The sequence below is a fragment of the Phyllobates terribilis genome, unplaced genomic scaffold (genome assembly GCF_046119375.1).
Source record: "Phyllobates terribilis strain yellow unplaced genomic scaffold, ASM4611937v1 Scaffold_9__5_contigs__length_417890890, whole genome shotgun sequence".
Lineage (NCBI taxonomy): Eukaryota > Metazoa > Chordata > Amphibia > Anura > Dendrobatidae > Phyllobates > Phyllobates terribilis.
Window position 1 is genome coordinate 54,444,885 of NW_027362769.1, and position 25,635 is coordinate 54,470,519.

The 25,635-nt window shown below is 44.1% G+C and overlaps 1 protein-coding gene across 1 annotated transcript in view; it reads right to left on the bottom strand.

Moving 5' to 3' along the window:
* LOC141161552 (aldehyde oxidase 1-like) overlaps nt 1–25,635 on the bottom strand; it is a 536,896-nt gene that overhangs the window by 179,107 nt on the left and 332,154 nt on the right. Inside the window, exons 4-7 of the mRNA XM_073646509.1 lie at nt 20,025–20,133; nt 16,285–16,411; nt 15,950–16,011; nt 11,900–11,959 (exon numbers count right to left, since the gene is read on the bottom strand). Of these exons, the coding sequence (XP_073502610.1) occupies nt 11,900–11,959; nt 15,950–16,011; nt 16,285–16,411; nt 20,025–20,133 (358 nt within the window). The remainder of the gene's footprint in view (nt 1–11,899; nt 11,960–15,949; nt 16,012–16,284; nt 16,412–20,024; nt 20,134–25,635) is intronic.

Here is a 25,635-nt window from a genome sequence, read left to right on the forward strand (position 1 = left end):
CCATTCACCACCAGGTGGCACCCCGAAGGGTTCTGGAGACAACTGGCGGTCCTCCGCCTGGTCAGAGGGGTGTAGAGACTCACGGGTAACCTCTGCTTCAGAGTACACTAGGTCGGACTCACTGGACGAAGCAAGCGAGGTATCAGATCTAGGATATAGGAGAGTCTCTGTCCATTCACCACCAGGTGGCACCCAGAAGGGTTCTGGAGACAACTGGAGGTCCTCCGCCTGGTCGGAGGGGTGTAGAGACTCGGGAGTAACCACTGCTTCGGAGTACACTAGGTTGGACTCAGTGGACGAAGCGAGCGAGGTATCAGGTACAGAGTATAGGAGAGTCTCTGTCCTTTCGCTACCAGGTAGCACCCCGAAGGGTTCTGGAGACAACTGGAGGTCCTCCGCCTGGTCGGAGGGGTGTAGAGACTCGGGAGTAACCTCTGCTTCGGAGTACACTAGGTTGGACTCACTGGACGAAGCGAGCGAGGTATCAGGTACAGAGTATAGGAGAGTCTCTGTCCTTTCGCTACCAGGTAGCACCCCGAAGGGTTCAGGAGACAACTGGAGGTCCTCCGCCTGGTCGGAGGGGTGTAGAGACTCGGGGGTAACTACCACTTTGGGGTACCCATTGTCAGGCTCACAGGACGAAGCGGACAAAGTATCGAGTACCGGGTGTAGAGAAGTCTCTCTCCATTTGTCATCGAGTGGTATCCCGGAGGATTCAGGAGGCAACAGGGGGTCCTCCACCAGGTAGTAGAGGTGCACAGACTCTGAGGTAACCACAGCTTTGGAGCATCCTTGGACATGCACACCGGTTAAAGTGGGTGAAGCATCTGATGCCGGGTGCAGGAAGTTCTCCTGTGTGGAGTCTGGATGGGCAGAAGTCTCTTCGGGCAGGAGAACTGGTGCACTACCCACGCACATTATCCGTTGGGGCTTCTCCGGGATACAGGGAGATGAAGCTTCAGTAGGGACTTCAAGGTTGGGGTCAGGAGGTCTCAGGGAGGACAGACCCTGGCGTGACGGCTTGCCTCTACGTCTAGCACGTCTGGACTGCCTCTTGAGGTTGGGAGAAGTATTCCGGAAAGCGTAGTCACCCTGTGAGGATTCTGGGTGGGCAGTAGTCTCATTGGGCTGGAGGACTATTGCGCTACCCACACACATTACCCGTCGGGGCTGCTCCGGGATATTGGGAAGTGAAGCTTCAGCAGGGGCTTCAGGGTTAGGGTCCTCGAAGACCATACGAAAGGCCACCAGGAAGGCCTGCAGGTCAAGGACGACAGGATCCCATGCTTCCCATAGGGGGGTGACCCATTTCAAGGCATCACCCGCTAGGTAGTCAATCATAAAGGCCACTTTAGCCCAATCGGAAGGAAAATAGAGAGGGTAGGCCTTAAAGTGTAGCATGCATTGCTCCACAAATGCACGACACTGTCTTGGATCCCCATAGTAACGTGGCGGATCCGCAGGAACGAGAGCTGATAGATCCATCTGGACGGTGCGTAATTCGCCTGGAACTCAGCTAAGAAAAAAAAAAATTATTTATTTATTTTAATGCATGTATTCGCTGGAAAACTTCTCAGAGAGCGAAGGCCGTGGGGCTCAACGGGAACCATGGCCTGAGCATGCTGTTATGCACACGCCCGGGCTGAGTGGCGTGTGCGTGTGATTGTAGTGATTCCACTGGACCGTGCCGGAGAGTGAATGCCTGGAAGGGCTTAACTAGGTATTCACCCGATCCGACCAGGGTCGCACGACGGCATACGACGCCAGTGCACCAAGGAGGAACCGAGCAAAGGGACCAGGTGCTACTCCAGGACAGACCCCGGACACGGCTGTTCACCCACACAGGGGAATACAGGAACAGACTGGTAGGCTGGCACACAGACTGGTGGGTATAGGCAGGCACGACTGGTATGCAGGCAGGCGGGTAAGCAGGCAGGGGGGTACAGGCAAGCACAGCTAGAGTGCAGACAGGGAGGCACTAGCAGGTAGGAACACAGGCGGGATAGGACCCAGTACACACTGGGACTCAGGAACAATACAGGCAGAGGGGTACAGGCAAGCACAGCTAGTGTGCAGACAGGGAGGCACTAGCAGGTAGGGACACTGGCGGGATAGGACCCAGTACACACTGGGACTCAGGAACAGAGCCACAGATGTGGCGGACAAACACAGCAGAGTGAGGCCGCCCAGAGAGGTGAGCGAGAACAGGGCAGGACAAGGCCGCCTGGAGCGGTGAGCAAGAGTAGAGCAGGACAAGGCCGCCAGGAGCGGTGAACAAAGGATCAAAGCTGAGCGAGACTGCTGGAGCAGTGAGCAAGAGTAAAGCAGGACGAGGCCGCCTGGAGCGGTGAGCAAGAGTGGAGCGAGACTGCCGGAGCAGCGAGCAAAAGGGTCAGAGCGGAGCAAGGCTGCCGGAGCAGCGAGCAAAGGAGTCAGAGCAGGCTAGAACCGCCGGAGCGGTAAGCAAAGGAGTCAGAGCAGACTACAACCGCCGGAGCGGTGAGCAAAGGAGTCAGAGCAGGCTAGAACCGCCGGAGCGGTGAGCAAAGGAGTCAGAGCAGGCTAGAACCGCCGGAGCAGTGAGCAAAGGAGTCAGAGCAGGCAAGGCTGAGTAGGGGGGACAGTGCTCTGTTCACACGGAACAGACAGGAAGGGAAAGGCAGAGCCAGACACCCACAGGGTACTTGCAGTGAAGTAGCGAGTGGACCACAAACTCACAAACGGGAGTACAGAGACAACAGGCAGGAGTTAGGTACGAGTTCAGACTCTGCAGAAAAAGGAAAGGAACGGACATAGAGAAAAGACAGATGAAAGATAGGAGAGAGTACAGACTGGAACTGAGTGTACAGACGAGACCGACACAGGAGCGGGACACAGGAGCGGGTCTGGGAATGCGGCCCCCAGAGAGGCGGGACGAACAGGCAAGGAGCGTGTTCAGACAGAACAGACAAGATACAGGAGCAGGTCTGGGTAATCGGCCCCCAGAGAGGCGGGACGAACAGGCAAGGAGCGTGTTCAGACAGGACAGACAAGATACAGGAACGGATCTAGGTAATCGGCCCCTAGAAGGCGGGAGGAACAGGCTAGGAGCGTGTTCAGACAGGACAGACAAGATACAGGAACGGATCTAGGTAATCGGCCCCTAGAAGGCGGGAGGAACAGGCTAGGAGCGTGTTCAGACAGGCCTGGAAATACAGCCTCCAGGAAAGGCAGCAGGCAAGAGTACACAGACAGGACTCAGTTCAGACACGGGAACTGATACCGCAATGCAGGAGACATAGACAGGACTCAGTTCAGACACGGGAACTGATACCGCAAGACAGGAGACAAAGAACGGGACCTGGCATCTTCAGAGTGAAGGCACACACTGAATGAAACACTATGCTCAGGCAGGAATAGATGGGAGCAGCTGAGCTATATACCAGGTGACAGACAGCAATAGGCTGAGGACGCACAAGGGGTGTGACCCACAGCAGGTACAAAAAGCAGGAAGTGATCGGGCGCCGCCCTTAAGCAGCAGAAACAGACACAAACAGACAGCATGGAGGGAAGCCAGAGAGACATTCTGGACTGGAGATCAAGTGCGCGCTCTTGCACAGTGGGAGATGGACCACCATGCAAGGACGCCGCCAGGTATGTTACAAAAAGAGCACGTTAGAAAGGCAGAGTCTTGGAAGCAAAGATGGTCAGGGGTTCACCAATCTGTGAACAGCTGTGTCTAGAATTGTGGAGCCATTTCAGAAAAGTTTGAGTATTCCACTATCTACGCTACATAATATCAAAAGATTCAGAGATTCTGGAGAAATAGTTGTCAACAAGTGGCAAGGGTGATGATCAATATTGGATGCTTGTGATCTCCAGGCTCTCAGGCAGCTCTGCATTAAAAATAGGCACTATTCGGTTGTGCAGATCACTGTATGGGCTCAGGAGTAGTTCCATAAATCATTGTCTGTGAATATAGTTTGCCCTACAATCCACAAAAGCAAGGTAAAGCTCTGTTAGGCAAAAAAGAAGACATATATCAGCACAATCCAGAAATGCTACCGTCTTCTCTGGGCCAATGCTCATTTAAAATGGACTGAGACTGCATGGAAAACTGTTCTGTAGTCGGATGAATAAAAATTTGAAACTCTTTTTGGAAAACAGCAACACTGTGTCTTGCGGACTGAAGAGATGGACCATCCAGCTTTTATCAGTGCACAGTTCAAAAGTTGCATCTCTAATGGTATGGGTTTGCATTATAGCCTATGGCATGGGCAGCTTAGACATAAAAAGTACTATCAATGCTGAGAATTATATAGAGGTTTTAGACAACATATGTGTTATGATCTGCTACAAGAACTAAGGAAAGAAAGGGAATCTGTCCCTACAATAAGACTGAGCTGATTCCCTACGTTGCAGCGGGCGACCTGTTCCTTGTGAACAGACCCGCCTTCGTCCTCAACTAGTCTGAACGCAGACCTATAGAATAAAGGGAGGGGTCCCTAAAAGAACTAAGGACTGGGACAAAATTGGACACCTCCTAGCAGATGTTGTAGCGGAGCAAAAAGACAAACAGACAAAAAGTACTTAGAGGTCCAAAGGACCAAACGAACTAGAGAGATAGGTACAAAAGCACCTGGCTAGATAGAGAGTCAAATAACACTGAAGTCCAGCAAAGCCAGAAGGGCGGAGCTGGAATAAATAGGCAGCAGGTCACGTGACCAAAATGGAAAAAAACTAACAGGAGAGTTCTAACAGTACCCCATCTTCTATGAGGATCCTCCGGATCCTCCAGGCCCAGGCCTATCAGGAAACCTCCTGTGGAACGCTCTGACAAGTCTAGGGACAGAGACATCATCCGCCCCTACCCAGGAGTTATCCTCGGGACCGAAACCTTTCCAAGCGATGAGATACTGCAATCTCCCTCTATGTCTTCTGGAATTCAGGATACGAGAAATTTCATATTCGCCGTCCTCCACCACCGGAGGAACTCTGACAGTAGCATCCCTATCCGATACATCAGCCTTTTTCAACAAGGAAACATGAAAAACAGGATTAATCTTCCAGGAGGTGGGAACCTCTAACCTAACAGCAGACTGATTAACCACCTGAAGCACCTTAAATGGCCCCACAAACTTCGGACCCAGTTTTTTAGAGGGAATCCTCAACCGCAGATTCTTTGAAGACAACCAAACCATGTCACCCACCGCAAACAAAACGTCTTTACATTTCCTGTTAAAATACATCTTGGACTTTTTGTTAGCCTCTTGAAGGTTACAACGTACAGTACAGACCAAAAGTTTGGACACACTTTCTCATTTAAAGATTTTTCTGTATTTTCATGACTATGAAAATTGTACATTCACACTGAAGGCATCAAAACTATGAATTAACACATGTGGAATTATATATAGTGTGAAACAACTGAAAATATGTCTTATATTATAGGCTCTTCAAAGTAGCCACCTTTTGCTTTGATGACTGCTTTGCACACTCTTGGCATTCTCTTGATGAGCTTCAAGAGGTAGTCACCGGAAATGGTTTTCACTTCACAGGTGTGCCCTGTCAGGTTTAATAAGTGGGATTTCTTGCCTTATAAATGGGGTTGGGACCATCAGTTGTGTTGTGCAGAAGTCTGGTTGATACACAGCTGATAGTCCCACTGAATAGACAGTTAGAAGTTGTATTATGGCAAGAAAATAGCAGCTAAGTAAAGAAAAATGAGTGGCCATCATTACTTTAAGAAATGAAGGTCAGTCAGTGCGAAAAATTGGGAAAACTTTGAAAGTGTCCTCAAGTGCAGTTGCAAAAACCATCAAGTGCTACAAAGAAACTGGCTCACATGAGGACTGCCCCAGGAAAGGAAGACCAAGAGTCACCTCTGCTTCAGAGGATAAGTTTATCCGAGTCACCAGCCTCAGAAATTGCAGGTTAACAGCAGCTCAGATTAGAGACCAGGTCAATGCCACACAGAGTTCCAGCAGCAGACACATCTCTTCAACAACTGTTACGAGGAGACTTTGTGCAGCAGGCCTTCATGGTAAAATAGCTGCTAGGAAACCACTGCTAAGGACAGGCAACAAGCAGAAGAGACTTGTTTGGGCTAAATAACACAAGGAATGGACATTAGACCAGTGGAAATCTGTGCTTTGGTCTGATGAGTCCAAATTTGAGATCTTTGGTTCCAACCACCGTGTCTTTGTGCGACGCAGAAAAGGTGAACAGATGGCCTCTACATGCCTGGTTCCCACCGTGAAGCATGGAGAAGGAGGTGTGATGGTGTGGGGGTGCTTTGCTGGTGACACTGTTGGGGATTTATTCAAAATTGAAGACATACTGAACCAGTATGGCTACCACAGCATCTTGCAGCGGCATGTAATTCCATCCGGTTTGCGTTTAGTTGTTTTCAACAGGACAATGACCCCAAACACACCTCCAGGCTGTGTAAGGGCTATTTGACCAAGAAGGAGAGTGATGGTGTGCTACACCAGATGACCTGGCCTCCACAGTCACCAGATCAGAACCCAATCAAGATTGTTTGGGGTGAGCTGGACTGCAGAGTGAAGGCAAAAGGGCCAACAAGTGCTAAGCATCTCTGGGAACTCATTCAAAATTGTTAGAAGACCAATTCCGGTGACTACCTCTTGAAGCTCATCAAGAGAATGCCAAGAGTGTGCAAAGCAGTCATCAAAGCAAAAGGTGGCTACTTTGAAGAACCTAGAATATAGGACATATTTTCAGTTGTTTCACACTTTTTGTTAAGTATATAATTCCACATGTGTTAATTCACAGTTTTGATGCCTTCAGTGTAAATGTACAATTTTCATAGTCATGAAAATACAGAAAAATCTTTAAATGAGAAGGTGTGTCCAAACTTTTGGTCTGTACTGTACGTCAGTCCAAACTCTCTCCAAATCACCGGAAAAATTCTCCTCCTCCGGCACAGCCGACACCAATTTGGAGAACGAACCAAACGACGGATGTCTCCCAGTACAACAAAAAAAAGGAGAACACCCAGCAGTAGAGGATGTATGGTTGTTAAGAGCAAATTCAGCGAGTGGCAGAAACTCAGACCACCCGTTAGATTGTCTGCCACAAAACAACGCAAAAGCTGTTCAACATCCTGGTTCTTTCTTTCTGTCTGTCCATTAGACTCAGGATGATACCCAGATGAAAATGACAAATGGACTCCCAACCTGTCACAAAAAGCACGCCAAAAGCGAGCCACAAACTGAGGTCCCCTATCCGAAACAATGTCGGTGGGAACGCCATGGAGTCAGACAATTTCCTTAACAAACGCCTTAGCGAGTGTCTTAGCGCAGGGTAGATTAATGAAAGGAACCAAATGGCACATCTTGCTAAAACGGTCCACGACCACCCAGATGACAGTGAAACCCTCGGACACAGGAAGGTCAGTAATAAAATCCATTGCCAGATGCGTCCAAGGTGCACTAGGAACCTCCAGAGGGCAAAGCAACCCCGCAGCAGGGGTATGCGAAGCCTTTGACCTAGCACATACCGTACATTGACGCACCCACTTGATGACTTCCTTCTGCCACCCAGGCCACCAAAAACTGTGACTTATAAGTCTCTTAGTCTCAGAAATTTCTGGATGACCTGCCAACCGAGACTCATGATATTCCACAAACAAATCTTTCCTAAAGGTTCTAGGCACAAACAACCTCCCATGGGGAGTGTTAGATGGGGCATCCTCCTGGGCTTTCAGAATCCCATCTTCCAAAACGGAGTCCAATGCTGCTACCACAACTCCTTTCTGCAAAATGCTCTCCTCCTCCTCGGTACCAACCATGGGAGAAAAGCTGCGAGATAAAGCATCGGCTTTAACATTCTTGGTACCAGGGATGGAAGTAACAGAAAAATTAAACCGAGAAAGAAAAAGTGCCCACCTAGCCTGACGGGCATTCAAGCGCTGGGCAGCATCCAGATAAATCAAATTTTTATGATCAGTAAAATCCTGAACCGGAAATTTAGCACCTTCCAAGAAATGCCGCCAATGTTCAAACGCGAGTTTAATAGCCAGCAATTCCCGATTACCAACATCGTAATTAAGTTCGGTTTCTGAAAATTTTTTTACAAAAAAAGCACAGGGATGTACTCCATCCTTGTTCTCCTGAGACAAAACCGCACCGACCCCCACCGAAGAAGCATCAACCTCGACCAAAAAAGGCTTGGTCTCATCAGGCTGCATAAGGATAGGGGCAGAACTGAACCTCTCCTTGAGATACACAAAAGCTTCAATGGCCTCAGTAGTCCACTGGACAGTATTCGCACTTTTCCTGGTGAGATCGGTCAGCGGCTTAACAATTATAGAAAAATTCTTAATGAATTTTCTGTAATAATTGGCGAAACCCAAAAATCTCTGTATCGATTTCAAACCAATAGGCCTAGGCCATTCCTGCACAGCCTGAACCTTCACCGGGTCCATCTCAAAGCCCTCACTGGAGATAATGTAGCCCAAAAAACTAATTCTCTGCACAGCGATCTCACATTTCTCCAGCTTAGCAAATAGTGAATTGTCACTCAATAACTGCAATACCTCACGTACGCTCCACCAATGAGACTCCAGATCTAGCGAATAAATCAAAATGTCATCCAAATACACAACCACATTCTTACCAATCAAAGGTCTCAGGATGTCATTAGTAAGGTTCTGAAAAAACGCAGGTGCATTGGTAAGACCAAAAGGCATCACCAGATTCTCAAAATGACCTACCGGAGTGTTAAAAGCAGTTTTCCATTCATCACCCTCCTTTATTCGTAACAAATTATATGCCCCCTGGAGATCAATTTTAGAGAACCACTTGGCCCCCACTAACTGGTTAAACAAGTCAGGAATTAACGGCAATGGGTAGGAATTGCGTACGGTAATTTTATTAATTTCGCGAAAGTCCAGACATGGACGTAAACCGCCGTCCTTTTTTTTACAAAAAAAAATCCAACAGCCACAGGTGACTTAGAAGGTCTAATGTGACCAGCAGCCAAGCTCGTCTGTATGTATTCCTCCAAGGCCTTTCTCTCAGGGATAGTCAGATTAAATAAGCGACTCTTGGGAAGAGTAGCTCCAGGAACAAACTCAATGGTGCAATCATAGTCCCTATGAGGAGGTAAAACTTCCAAAAATCCTGAATAGGTACAGGTAATTCCCCTTTTTCCACAGCCGCAATGCGACCGTTACAACACTTATCATAGCACTTAGGACTCCATGACTTAATCTCATTAGTAGACCAGTCCAGTAAAGGATTGTGCAGTTTTAACTAAGGCAAACCTAAAATTACTGGAGAAGGTAAATTATTTAATACCACCAAATCCAAATTTTCCTGGTGAATACCATTGATAGTGAGGGGAAATTCAGCAACCTTGTGAGTAATACATTTCAAAGGAGTGTTGTCAATAGCAATCACAGAAATAGGTGATGACAAAGGTTTGGATTCCAATTTAAGTTTTTCCAAAAACCCCTTATCAATCACATTAAGAGTAGAACCACAATCCACAAATACCTGAAATTCAATCAAATCTTCCTGCAATAAGGAATTCCCTGAAAGAAATACTCCCTTAGAATTCAAACAAGCAATACGGGCGTAACTGACCTTTTTTTTTTCTTTGCTTAAACGAAGCTCACAGTTCTTAATTAAATGGTCAGATTTACCACAGTAAAAACACAATCCTTTGGAAAACCTGCGGTCTCTTTCCTGAGAGCGGAGTGACATCGCCCCAACCTCCATCGGTTCTCCGCCATCCGAGCAGATCCTCTGAGGACTAGGAGCTGCCATTGCAGGAATTCTCTCATCATTAATCCTGGCACGCAGTCTCCTGTCCACACGTATAGCTAATTGCATAGCCTCTTGCAATGTCACAGGTGCAGGAAATGCAATCAGCAGATCTTTAACCCTTTCACTTAGACTGGCAAGAAATGAACATTTTAACGCCGAATCATTCCATCTCACTTCTGAAGACCACCTTCTGAAGTGTGTACAATAATTTTCAACATCACCTGACCCCTGCTTCAAACGTCTTAGTTCTGTCTCAGCAGATGAGACTCGATCAGGATCGTCATACAATAACCCCATAGCAGAAAAAAAATCCTCCACTGAACTAAAACACGGATAATTAGGTTGGAGAGAAAAGGCCCACCCCTGTGGTTCCTTGCGCAAAAGTGACATGATAAACCCAATGCGCTGTGATTCATTCCCAGAGGACCTGGGTCTCAAACGAAAATATAATAAACAAGCATTTTTAAAGGAAAAAAAATCTTGTTGTTTACCATCAAAAATATCAGGCAGTCCTACCTTTGGTTCCACAAAATGCGCTCCAGGACAGCTACTCACGTGTTGCTGGAGATTGGCCACCTCTAGAGACAATCCCTGCAGGCGTTGAGCCAACTCTTGGACAGACACCATACTGATCCCAGGATTTCTTTCCAAATTTAGTTTGGGCTGGACTTACTGTTATGATCTGCTACAAGAACTAAGGAAAGAAAGAGAATCTGTCCCTACAATAAGACTGAGCTGATTCCCTACGTTGCAGCGGGCGACCTGTTCCTTGTGAACAGACCCGCCTTCGTCCTCAACTAGTCTGAACGCAGACCTATAGAATAAAGGGAGGGGTCCCTAAAAGAACTAAGGACTGGGACAAAATTGGACACCTCCTAGCAGTTGTTGTAGCGGAGCAAAAAGACAAACAGACAAAAAGTACTTAGAGGTCCAAAGGACCAAACGAACTAGAGAGATAGGTACAAAAGCACCTGGCTAGATAGAGAGTCAAATAACACAGAAGTCCAGCAAAGCCAGAAGGGCGGAGCTGGAATAAATAGGCAGCAGGTCACGTGACCAATATAGAAAAAAACTAACAGGAGAGTTCTAACAATATGCTCCCTTCCAGACAGCATCTATTTCAGGGAAGGTCTTGCATATTTCAGCAAAACAATACTAAACCACACACTGCATCTAACAGAAAAGAATGGCTTTGCAGAAAAAGAGTTCAGGTGATGAACAGCCCTCCTGCAGTCCAGACCTTTCACGAATAGAGAACATTTGGTGCATCATGAAACTAAAAATCTGGCAAAGGAGATCCAGGACAGTTGAGCAGTGAGAATCCTACATCAGACGAGAAAGGGGCAACATTCCTCTCCCAACAATCCAGAAATTGGTCTCCTCACTTCCCAGACATCTCCAGACTGTTGTAAAAAGAAGAGGCGAGGTTACACAATGGTAGACATGGTCCTGTCCCAACTTTTCTCAGATGTGTTGACGCCATCAATTTGTAAATGTGATGATTTTTTTCAAATGAAATGCAAACATGGCTTCCAACATCTGATCTGTGATTCTATGTTCTGTTGTGAATAAAATATGGCTATAAGAGATTTTGCAATCATTGCATTCTTGTTTTCTTTACATTTGACACAGCGTCCCAACATTTTTGGAATTAGGGTTGTACATTATCTGAAGATCTTGGTGGTCTTTGTTCAACACAAGAAAAAGAGTAAACATGATATCAAAGTTGGATTGGTAATATAATAGTTTACTATTATCGGTAGTCATTTTAATGCTATCTATAGGGGGTCTAACCAGGAATATTTCTCCTTGTGGACCGTGCATAAGGAGACTTATAGGCTCCTCTGGGAAATGGCACTCTCCATAAGGAGAAACATTATCCCTTACACCCGCTGTCAAAGGCCTCTCACCTAGCTAAATCAGACCTTCTGCTTTGCACTGATGAAGGGAAAACACCCCAAAACCATTAGTCTGGTTTGGCTCCATGTGTCTAGGCTTGTTAAAGGGGCGATATTGACTTTTGACAATTGTTACACCCAACAGGTAGCCTCTTTCTCTCTGAAAAGGCTATCTGTTATCTATAGTCAGATACTTTCATGTAGCCGTGTTGCTGTTGAGGCACTTACATTATCCCTTTGGTCATGGTCTAGTTGACCATTCTGTTCAAGTTTACAACAGTTCGGTTCCTGGATAGACAACAAGAGGTCAAAAATTAAAATGAGTGGCAGTGATACATATTGACTGCTTTTAGCCACATTATGTCAATTATTTTAAGTCCTGTTTTAGTAAGTGTCCAAGGCACCACCAATTCAAAGTAGAACCGTAGGCCTTCCTATGCGACATCGTCCTGCTTGAGGAAGGATTGCATGCTGAAGCATGGCTTTTTTTCATTATCAAATTTAGAACATTTGGTATCTGAAACCTCTGTATTTCACTGTATGTAATTCGCTGTAGAATTATCAAAGCATTTTAAAGTCAAATGTGATCCAAAGTATAAGAAATATAAGTTTCAAAATAGGTCCAACAGCAAGACGAACCAAGGCACATATCTACTACATGCATGCATCCAAAAGCATGGTTAACCTCTTGGATTATGCTGATATTTTTCTTCTTTGGTTTTATTTCCCCGCATTCCAGGACCAATAATTTTTAACATTTTTAACATAGCCGTATGAAGGATTGCTTTTTTTTTTTTTTTGCGTGACAAGTTGTAATTTTAAATTATTAGTTATTATTACTATTATTATGGGAGAGTCCATTGATTTACTGAAAAAAGGGAAAAAAATTAAAGTGAGGTGAAATTTAAAAAAAAAAAAAAAATAATTAAAATGGCGTCATTTAGACGGAGCTGCCAAGTTTTCCCAGACGAAACCGTTTCAGGAAAATGCCAGCGTCTTTTACTCTCTACTGTGAGCATGTCAATTGTTTTTTAACTGCTCCTGGGTTTACAAAAAAAAGAAGTGACCTAAGATGGAACATGTACACAGTATTGTCGTTTTGACATTGCTGTGCATTATGTCCATTTTATGGGCGCATTTGCAGTACTTTCTAAGGCTGATTCTGGGAGGACTCTGCCTGAAAAAGACAACTTGTGCACGGTTCCTAAAAAGAATAGATAAAAAAAAATAAAATTACCCCCCACCCCAATAAAAATGGCTTCATTCTCCAAAAATTGACAAGCATACTTTTTTTTAAAATTTTTCTGTTATTGTATTGTTTGAGGGCTTTTTATGCAAATCGAACTTTAATTTTACTAATAGCATTTGGGGTCCATATGACTTTCTGATCACTTTTTGTTTAATTTTTGTTTGGGAGGTGACCTGTGATTTTGCCATTATGATTTTTTTGTTCATCACATGGGATAAATATTTTTATATTTTATTAGTTTGAACAATTATGCACCAAATATGCCATTTTTTTTATTTCTTAGATTTTGCTATTTACATTTTGGAGGAAAAGGAGGTGGGTATACTGAACTTTTACATTTTCAGTTACTTTTTAAATATTTTTAATATTCCTTACATTTTTAATTGGTCTACTTAGGGGACTTGAATCTGGAATCACTTTATCGCCAATACAATACACTGCAATACAATAGCATTCCAGTGTTATGGCAAATTCACAATCGTCTATGAAAAAGCAGGGAACCTTAAGGCTATGTGCCCACGATGCAGAAATGCTCCTGATTTTTCCTGAGCGTTTCTGCAGCTCCCTGGCAGAAAAAAACGCATGCGGATTGTACATGCGGATTGTACATGCGGATTGTACATGCGTTTTTCCTGCCAGGGACAAGCGGATGTGAAGCGTTCTTCACTTGCATTTTCGCATGCAGGTTGACAAGTGCTTTCCAAGCGATTTTAGCATCACTTGGAAAGTGCTTGACAACTTGGTCACACTATATAAATAAATGCAACCGGCATGGATTTATATAGTGTGACCAAAAGAATGGTAAAAAATAAAAAATAAATATATACTTACCTTCTGATGGCCCCCGGTGTCCTTATCCAATGCGCCCGGTCTCCCCGGTCGTGTGACCCGTCACATGACTAAATGACGTCATTGCAGGTCTTTTTAGACCATCGCAAGCTGCCGGGGACCCCGGACGGATCACTGAGGCGACTGCGGGCCATCAGAGGGTAAGTATAATGTATATTTTTTATGTTATTCTTTTTTTTTACAGGTACTATGGTACCCATGTCTGGAGGAGAGTCTCCTCTTCTCCAAACCCGGGTACCATCCGCACATTGAACAGCATGATATCCGCATGTGCACATGTAGTCATGCGGATATCATGCGATTCAATGCAAGTCAATGGCGGCGAAAGCGCAGCACTGCCGCAAAATAATTGGTAGTGCTGCGGATTTTTCTGCAATGATAATCCGCAGCGGAAATTTCCGCAGCATGTGCACAGCACATGCGGATTATCATTGGGGAACATGGCAGACCTTCTACCAAGCGTTTTTTAAGTGTTTCCGCTGTGGAAACGCTTAAAAACGCATAGTGGGCACACAGCTTTAATCTTGTACATGTCATATATAGTACTATGTTTCTTCATTGTTTCTGTTTTGCAATGACTATGTGTATGTTGAGAAGTCAACTTATTGTTGAATGTATTGGTATACACTAGTAAAACAATCCGGCAATCCAGTTTGGCAGGAGCTGCAGTTAAGGCAAAGAAGAGCGCTGATAAACATTGCCAACCAATGTGTTCCCGTGATAAGGCTTAGCTCTACACCTTGAACATCTGATTAAAGACTCATTGCAAAAAACTGGTTTCAGGGCCCAAATTAGAGCATAAATCAATTCAGTCACGTTCCATTTGAACCTGCTCTCCACTTTGAAGATTCTCAATGCTTTTCATAGTTCCTCTCTTTGTTCTTTTTTTTCGCAATAAATTCTCTTCTTCTGTTAAATCCGCTACTGTTTCCATCACTGATCCTGACAGTATGAGATTTAACAAATTCTGGGCTCTAAGAAGGTTCATAGTTTTATAGCTTTTAAGGGTGAAGGTAGACTTTAGTCCATCCAATTCATCCTATACCCAAAAATGTTGATCCAGAAGAAGGCAAAACCCCATGAGGCAGATGTGAATTGGCCCTAATTGAGTGTAAAATTCCTTCCTGACTCCACATACAGAAATCAGACTAGTTCCTTGGATCAACGTCTCAGCACAGAAAGTACCGATAACCTGTAGGATTATATTTTTCAAGAAAGGCATCCAGGTCCCCCTTGAACTATTTTAGTGAATCAATCAACAACCTCGTGTGGCAGAAAGTTTCATAGTCTCACTGCTCTCACTGTAAGAATCTACGTCTATGATTATGATCAAACCTTCTTTCCCCTAGATGTAGAGGATGCCACCTTTGTCACCATCGCAGGCCTAGGTGTAAAATTAGAAAGATCTCTGTACTTTCCCTTCTTTCATTTGTACATTATTCCAAGGTGCTGTCTGCACCCTCAACTTTGCTGCAACAAGCTATCTACCTGACTACTTGTCTCTGCTGTTCCAGGGTACTGTCCACACACTTGATTCTGCTGCATCTAGCACTTCCAGCTCCACATGCTCCATGTGCTATGCTGCATATCCAGCTTTACTGGTCCTTGCTTTTCCCTGATCATCCTACTAGTCCAGATACATTGCATGAATGCCTTCTATCTGTGCTGCACACCCTGACCTACAAATCCACCTCATCAGATGAGCCTATAACAATTTTGTTTGTAGTCAGAAATTTGTATTTTCTTGAAAATTTTGCTCATAATCACTGTATTTTCTATGTTGGTATCTTTCTAAAATTTTTAGCGTAAAAACAGATTTTTGGTCCCTCTGTTCCCTACCACAGGCAGCACATGGATGCAACTTTCACGACATCTGCGTGCTGTCCGTTTTTTTTTGTGTGTGTGTGGGTTTTTTTTGCGTGGACTCACTCGAGTGGGTAACATGTCACCTCCTTTTTTTTTTTTTTGTTTGTGGACCATCGGTTTAAAAAAAAAAGACATGAAGGGCCATAGACTATAATTTGTCCATGTGCTATCCATTGAGAAAATTGGAATGCACACATGCCTAAATAACGGATGTGTGAATGGGGCTTCAGATGATTGTCCATGCACCCTAAAATTATCCCACAGATTTCGTGCTAAGTGTGTTTTGGATTTGCTTTGATAGGAACACAGATTACCTTGCACAAGGTCTTGCATCCATCAAGTATTGCTCTGTATCCTGTGCAGCGGCAGAGATTTCCTAGAGAGAATAACAAGTGTTCTTAAAATACAAAGGATAAGATTATACTGATAGTAGGGAAAAGTGTATATTTAGTTTTCTTTATGTAGAATTTTACCTAATTGTCTTCACTCATCTACACTGTGTCAGAATAGTAGTGTCTTTGTGTCCAGTTGAAACCAATCAGAGTGCAGTTTTACTGCTGTCATTTAAACAATGGAAGATACAATGTAACAGAATGGGTTCTATGATTGAAGGTTTATATATAGGGTCAGTTGTGTTTACAGAACGTACCTCCCAGAGCTTCATATATCTGCTCCATAGTCGGTTCTGGATGATTTCTCAACAGTGAATATACGGACATCACCATTCCAGGACTACAGAAACCGCACTGAGAACCATGAGCTTTTGCTATTCTTTCCTGTAAATATTAACATCATATATGAAAACATAAATCTCCCGTAGCCACCTGTAAATTGATAATCTGCTGCTTTTGATGGATCTGTTAGTTTTCTTATGGGATCCAGTTTTGGGCTCTACATTTTAAAAAGGATATTCAGAAGTAAGAGTCAGTTCAAAGGCAGCAACTAGATTATTACAAGGGATGAAAGGCCTCTAATATGATGAGAGGTTGGAAAAGTTGGGCTTGTTTAGCTTAGAAGAAAGATCTCTGTACAAATATGTGTGTGATCAGTACAAAGGACTGGCACATGATTTATTCCTTATAAAGATTAGGGGGCATTGACTACATGCAGAGGAAAGGTGATTCCAGCAGCTAAACAGGAAAGGGTTCTTTACAGTTAGTGCAGCCAGACTGTGGAATGCCGACCACAAGATAGCAGATACTAGAACAGTATTTAAAAAGACCTGGATGCTTTTCTCACAACAAATGGCATTGTGGGTTCTAGAAATCTAGCGATAGAGAATGTATAACTGCTAGAGGAAGGTTGAACTTAAAGGGAACCTGTCACCAGAAAAAATGCTATTAACCTCAGATATAGGGTTAATCTGCAGGTTAATAGAGTTATAATACTGGCCGGCGCCTGCACATAGCCTAACACTGGGGGGAGAAAATGAACTTTATTCTCTCCAGCAACGTTCCCGTCTCAGTCACGGGGCCTGGCACGGGTTCAGTCACCCCTCTAAGTATACGGCAGGTCATCAAAATTAAACAGCATAAATGGATATAGTCCATGACTTGATCATAGTCTAAGTGGAAGGGTATGTACAGCAATGAATGGTTAGTCTAAACCTTAGTATCAAAGTGCTCAGTGCATATAGAATATAAGTAAAATAACAGGCAAATATTGCTGCAGTGAAAAATTCATAGATACATAATATGCTGTGGGGATGTTACCTGAGCCAAGCGATGGCGCCACTTGCCCCATACTGTAATCACTTCACCTGCTCCTTGACTGACAGCTCGCTCTTTAGTGTATAAGCAATGTATGTGAAGATCAAGGAGTCAGTCAAGGAGCAGGTGAAGTGATTACAGGGCGCTCACTATGTTGTAAGCAGTGACTGTTACATTCCCCAGCGCCGCCAATGCCTGGAAGTCAGCAGTTGCAGAGAGGAGAAAACTTAATTTACAGTAAGTCCCCTGAACATGTTAAAAATGCTATTTACCTGTAGCTTACCACTATATCTGCAGATTAAAGGGAATCTGTCAACTGTTTTTTGCTACCTCATCTCAGAACAGCATAATGTAGGAGCTGAGACCCTGATTCCAGTGATCTGTCACTTACTGGGCTGCTTACTGCAGTTTTGATAAAATCACTGTTTGATCTGTTGCAGATCTAGGCGTAAAAGAGGCATGTTTTTCTGGGCACAGCACGGCTCTTTCTCTTTTTTCCATGCCCCGGGCGTCCCGGACGCCTGCAGCTTGCTTAACTTACACTTTCCCGGTGAGGCACCCCTTCACCTCGTCACTGCAGTCCTCAGGAGCGAGGTCAGAGAGGCAGGTACCAGTAATAGGATAAAAGGGTGGGCCAGAGGGATGTGATACCACTCTGATAGTCTTGGAGACAGGGAGGGCTTATAAATTACCATAAATACAGTATTTTTCGGACTTTAATATGCACCGGACCATAAGACGCACCTAGGTTTTAGAGGAGGAAAATAGAAAAAAAAAATGTAAGCAAAAAATGTGTTGATGATGCACTTTTAAGGGGGAGGGGGCCTTCTGCTGACACTGGTATAGGGGTAATGTCACCCAATTCTGACAATATCCCCCATCCTGGTATATATCCCCCCCCTTCCTTTTATATGTGGCCCCCATCTCCATCATGGTAAGCCTGTCATCCCTCCATCCTGGTATGCATGGAACCCCTCCATCCAGGTATGCATGGCACCCCTCATCCTTATCCTGGTATGCATGGCACCTCTCATCCCCAATCCTGGTATGCATGGCACCCCTCATCCCTGTCCTGGTATGCATGGCACCCCTCATCCCTATCCTGGTATGCATGGAACTCCTCCACCCTGGTATACATGGCACTCCTCATCCCTGTTCTGGTATGCATGGCACCCCTCATCCCTATCCTGGTATGCATGGCACCCCTAATCCCTATTCTGGTATGCATGGCACAGCAATCCCATCCTGGTATGCATGACACCCCTCATCACTGTACTGGTATGCATGGCACTCCTCATCCCTGTCCTGGTATGCATGGCACCCCTCATCCCTGTCCTGGTATGCATGTCACACCTCATCCCTATCCTGGTATGCATGGCACCCCTCATCCTTATCCTGGTATGTATGGACCCTCATCCTTATCCTGGTATGTATGCCCCCCTCATCTTTATCCTGTTATGTATGCCACCCTCAGCCTTATCCTGGTATGTATGGCCCCCTCACCTTTATCCTGTTATATATACCCCCTCATCCTTATTTTGGTATGCATGGTCCCCCTAATCCCCATCATGCTGCACATAAAAAGAATAAACACTCCTACTCACCTTTCTTCTCTCTTCCAGCGCTGTGTCCTGTCTACCCGCACTGATCTCGCCATGTGAGCCGCGTATGGCGTCACTACCATGCACGGCTCACAAGGAGAGATCAACTGCCGGAAGTCACTGCTCCCCACGCCGGGACTGTGTGCGCGGGGAGCAGTGACTTCATGGTCCTTAATAGCCGCAGCACGGCTCCTGCTGCTGCTGGGCGATCGCATGTGCCCGCTCTTAAAGGGCATGAACATTCACCCTCCCCACTGCCTCCTGTGTCCCGCTCCTCCGCGGCTACCGCTCCCCCCACACATCATATATATATATACCCCCTCCTCCCCCAACATTCGAACTATAAGGGTATACGCCCTATAAGATTTATTAAGTTTTATTGGAAATGCTGGATCAACTGCCTTTGTTATATGGACTATTTCCTTTGGAACTTGGATCCATGCACACCAGCATCTGTGAACAGGTGAGCTGATTGCTTATAATTTCTCTTTCCCATGTACATTTACCCACACTGACTCTGCATTGTTGTAGCTTCCCCCAATATCATCATTGAGCACAGGTTTTAAGTTGGATCTTATGAAAATACACACCCCTCCACCTTTTTTGCCTTTCCTATCCTTTCTAAATATAGTGTATCCCTCTGTCACCCAGTCATGGCTTTCATCCAGCCAGGTTTCCGTAATACCCACCACATCATATTCCATGACCGACATTAGAGTCTCCAGTTCATTCATTTTGTTTGTGAGATTCTTGCATTTGCCAGCAGACATTTAATACAATTAGCACATTTGTTACTCCTACTCTGCTCCCTACTTTCCTTGCATCCTCTAGTGAATAATCTCCTATTCATAAAACAGTGATTTTACTGAAACGTCAAGCAGCCCAGTAAGTGACCCATCACTGAAATCAGGTTCTCTGTCCCTATATCATGCTGCTCTCTGACTAAATGGCAAAAACCTGACAGATTCCCTTTAATTAATTTGCTTTTCTAGCCAACCGGTTACTATTAAATAAATGTTTCACTTGATTATAAACTTGAACATTTATACACAGAAAGAAATCAAACTAAAAGATCTCACCTGTACTGGGTGCAATCTGCTTGTTGTGCCTCCAATCCCCTCCACTGTAGTAATTGCTGCACCATATACAGAGCAGACGGGCAACAGACAGGCATTGGCTGAATAGTGACTAGATGTTGTTAAGGTGTCAAATGTCTCTATAGGATTACACTACCGTATGTAAAAAACATCTCCAGGACCATACGATATAACAAGCATCTACAGGACCACTCTATATAACAAGCATCTACAGGACCACTCTATATAACAAGCATCTACAGGACCACTCTATATAACAAGCATCTACAGGACCACTCTATATAACAAGCATCTACAGGACCACTCTATATAACAAGCATCTACAAGACCACCCTATATAACAAGCATCTACAGGACCACCCTATATAACAAGCATCTCCAGAACCATACGATATAACAAGCATCTACAGGACCACCCTATATAACAAGCATCTACAGGACCACTCTATATAACAAGCATCTACAGGACCACTCTATATAACAAACATCTACAGGACCACCCTATATCAAGCATCTACAGGACCACCCTATATAACAAGCATCTCCAGGACCATACTATATAACAAGCATCTACAGGACCACCCTATATAACAAGCATCTACAGGACCACCCTATATAACAAGGATCTACAGGACCACTCTATATAACAAGCATCTACAGGACCACCCTATATAACAAGCATCTACAGGACCACCCTATATAACAAGCATCTACGGGACCACCCTATATAACAAAGATCTACAGGACCACCCTATATAACAAGGATCTACAGGACCACCCTATATAACAAGCATCTACAGGACCACTCTATATAACAAGCATCTACAGTACCACCCTATATAACAAGTGTCTACAGGACCACCCTATATAACAAGAATCTACAGGACCACCCTATATAACAAGCATCTACAGGACCACCCTATATAACAAGCATCTACAGGACCACCCTATATAACAAGGATCTACAGGACCACTCTATATAACAAGCATCTACAGGACCATACTATATAACAAGCATCTACAGGACCACCCTATATAACAAGCATCTACAGGACCACCCTATATAACAAGGATCTACAGGACCACTCTATATAACAAGCATCTACAGGACCACCCTATATAACAAGCATCTACAGGACCACCCTATATAACAAGCATCTACGGGACCACCCTATATAACAAAGATCTACAGGACCACCCTATATAACAAGGATCTACAGGACCACCCTATATAACAAGCATCTACAGGACCACTCTATATAACAAGCATCTACAGTACCACCCTATATAACAAGCGTCTACAGGATCACCCTATATAACAAGAATCTACAGGACCACTCTATATAACAAGCATCTACAGGACCACCCTATATAACAAGAATCTACAGGACCACTCTATATAACAAGCATCTACAGGACCACCCTATATAACAAGGATCTACAGGACCACCCTATATAACAAGCATCTACAGGACCACTCTATATAACAAGCATCTACAGTACCACCCTATATAACAAGTGTCTACAGGACCACCCTATATAACAAGAATCTACAGGACCACCCTATATAACAAGCATCTATAGGACCACCCTATATAACAAGCATCTACAGGACCACCCTATATAACAAGGATCTACAGGACCACTCTATATAACAAGCATCTACAGGACCACCCTATATAACAAGCATCTACAGTACCACCCTATATAACAAGTGTCTACAGGACCACCCTATATAACAAGAATCTACAGGACCACCCTATATAACAAGCATCTACAGGACCACCCTATATAACAAGCATCTACAGGACCACCCTATATAACAAGGATCTACAGGACCACTCTATATAACAAGCATCTACAGGACCACTCTATATAACAAGCATCTACAGGACCACCCTATATAACAAGCATCTACAGGACCACCCTATATAACAAGAATCTACAGGACCACTCTATATAACAAGCATCTACAGGACCACCCTATATAACAAGCATCTACAGGACCACCCTATATAACAAGGATCTACAGGACCACTCTATATAGCAAGCATCTACAGGACCACCCTATATAACAAGCATCTACGGGACCACTCTATATAACAAGCATCTACAGGACCACCCTATATAACAAGCATCTACAGGACCACCCTATATAACAAGGATCTACAGGACCACTCTATATAGCAAGCATCTACAGGACCACCCTATATAACAAGCATCTACGGGACCACTCTATATAACAAGCATCTACAGGACCACCCTATATAACAAGGATCTACAGGACCACTCTATATAACAATCATCTACAGGACCACCCTATATAACTAGCATCTACAGGACCACCCTATATAACAAGCATCTACAGGACCACCTTATATAACAAGCATCTACAGGACCACCCTATATAACAATCATCTACAGGACCACCCTATATAACAAGGATCTACAGGACCACCCTATATAACAAGCATCTACAGGACCACCCTATATACCAAGCGTCTACGGGACCAATCTATATAACAAGCATCTACGGGACCACCCTATATAACAAGCATCTAAGGGACCACCCTATATAACAAGCATCTACAGGACCACCCTATATAACAAGCATCTACGGGACCACTCTATATAACAAGCATCTACAGGACAACACTATATAACAAGGATCTACAGGACCACCCTATATAACAAGCATCTACAGGACCACTCTATATAACAAGCATCTACAGGACCACCCTATATAACAAGCATCTACGGGACCACTCTATATAACAAGCATCTACGGAACCACTCTATATAACAAGGATCTATAGGACCACCCTATATAACAAGCATCTATGGTACCACTCTATATAAAAAGCATCTACAGGACAACACTATATAACAAGCATCTACAGGACCACCCTATATAACAAGGATCTACAGGACCACCCTATATAACAAGCATCTACAGAACCACCCTATATAACAAGCATCTACAGGACCACCCTATATAACAAGGATCTACGGGACTACCCTATATAACAAGGATCTACAGGACCACTCTATATAACAAGCATCTACAGGACCACCCTATATAACAATCATCTACAGGACCACCTTATATAACAAGGATCTACAGGAGCACCCTATATAACAAGCATCTACGGGACCACTCTATATAACAAGCATCTACAGGACAACACTATATAACAAGGATCTACAGGACCACCCTATATAACAAGCATCTACAGGACCACCCTATATAACAAGCATCTCCAGGACCATACTATATAACAAGCACCTACAGGACCACCCTATATAACAAGCATCTACAGGACCACCCTATATAACAAGGATCTACAGGACCATTCTATATAACAAGCATCTACAGGACCACCCTATATAACAAGCATCTACAGGACCACCCTATATAACAAGCATCTACGGGACCACCCTATATAACAAAGATCTACAGGACCACCCTATATAACAAGGATCTACAGGACCACCCTATATAACAAGCGTCTACAGGACCACTCTATATAACAAGCATCTACAGTACCACCCTATATAACAAGCGTCTACAGGACCACCCTATATAACAAGAATCTACAGGACCACTCTATATAACAAGCATCTACAGGACCACCCTATATAACAAGCATCTACAGGACCACCCTATATAACAAGGATCTACAGGACCACCCTATATAACAAGCATCTACAGGACCACTCTATATAACAAGCATCTACAGTACCACCCTATATAACAAGTTTCTACAGGACCACCCTATATAACAAGAATCTACAGGACCACCCTATATAACAAGCATCTACAGGACCACCCTATATAACAAGCATCTACAGGACCACCCTATATAACAAGGATCTACAGGACCACTCTATATAACAAGCATCTACAGGACCACTCTATATAACAAGCATCTACAGGACCACCCTATATAACAAGGATCTACAGGACCACTCTATATAACAAGCATCTACAGGACCACCCTATATAACAAGCATCTACAGGACCACCCTATATAACAAGGATCTACAGGACCACTCTATATAACAAGCATCTACAGGACCACCCTATATAACAAGCATCTACAGGACCACCCTATATAACAAGCATCTACGGGACCACCCTATATAACAAAGATCTACAGGACCACCCTATATAACAAGGATCTACAGGACCACCCTATATAACAAGCGTCTACAGGACCACTCTATATAACAAGCATCTACAGTACCACCCTATATAACAAGCGTCTACAGGACCACCCTATATAACAAGAATCTACAGGACCACTCTATATAACAAGCATCTACAGGACCACCCTATATAACAAGCATCTACAGGACCACCCTATATAACAAGGATCTACAGGACCACCCTATATAACAAGCATCTACAGGACCACTCTATATAACAAGCATCTACAGTACCACCCTATATAACAAGTGTCTACAGGACCACCCTATATAACAAGAATCTACAGGACCACCCTATATAACAAGCATCTACAGGACCACCCTATATAACAAGAATCTACAGGACCACTCTATATAACAAGCATCTACAGGACCACCCTATATAACAAGCATCTACAGTACCACCCTATATAACAAGTGTCTACAGGACCACCCTATATAACAAGAATCTACAGGACCACCCTATATAACAAGCATCTACAGGACCACCCTATATAACAAGCATCTACAGGACCACCCTATATAACAAGGATCTACAGGACCACTCTATATAACAAGCATCTACAGGACCACTCTATATAACAAGCATCTACAGGACCACCCTATATAACAAGGATCTACAGGACCACCCTATATAACAAGCATCTACAGGACCACTCTATATAACAAGCATCTACAGTACCACCCTATATAACAAGTGTCTACAGGACCACCCTATATAACAAGAATCTACAGGACCACCCTATATAACAAGCATCTACAGGACCACCCTATATAACAAGCATCTACAGGACCACCCTATATAACAAGGATCTACAGGACCACTCTATATAACAAGCATCTACAGGACCACCCTATATAACAAGCATCTACAGTACCACCCTATATAACAAGTGTCTACAGGACCACCCTATATAACAAGAATCTACAGGACCACCCTATATAACAAGCATCTACAGGACCACCCTATATAACAAGCATCTACAGGACCACCCTATATAACAAGGATCTACAGGACCACTCTATATAACAAGCATCTACAGGACCACTCTATATAACAAGCATCTACAGGACCACCCTATATAACAAGCATCTACAGGACCACCCTATATAACAAGAATCTACAGGACCACTCTATATAACAAGCATCTACAGGACCACCCTATATAACAAGGATCTACAGGACCACTCTATATAGCAAGCATCTACAGGACCACCCTATATAACAAGCATCTACGGGACCACTCTATATAACAAGCATCTACAGGACCACCCTATATAACAAGCATCTACAGGACCACCCTATATAACAAGGATCTACAGGACCACTCTATATAGCAAGCATCTACAGGACCACCCTATATAACAAGCATCTACGGGACCA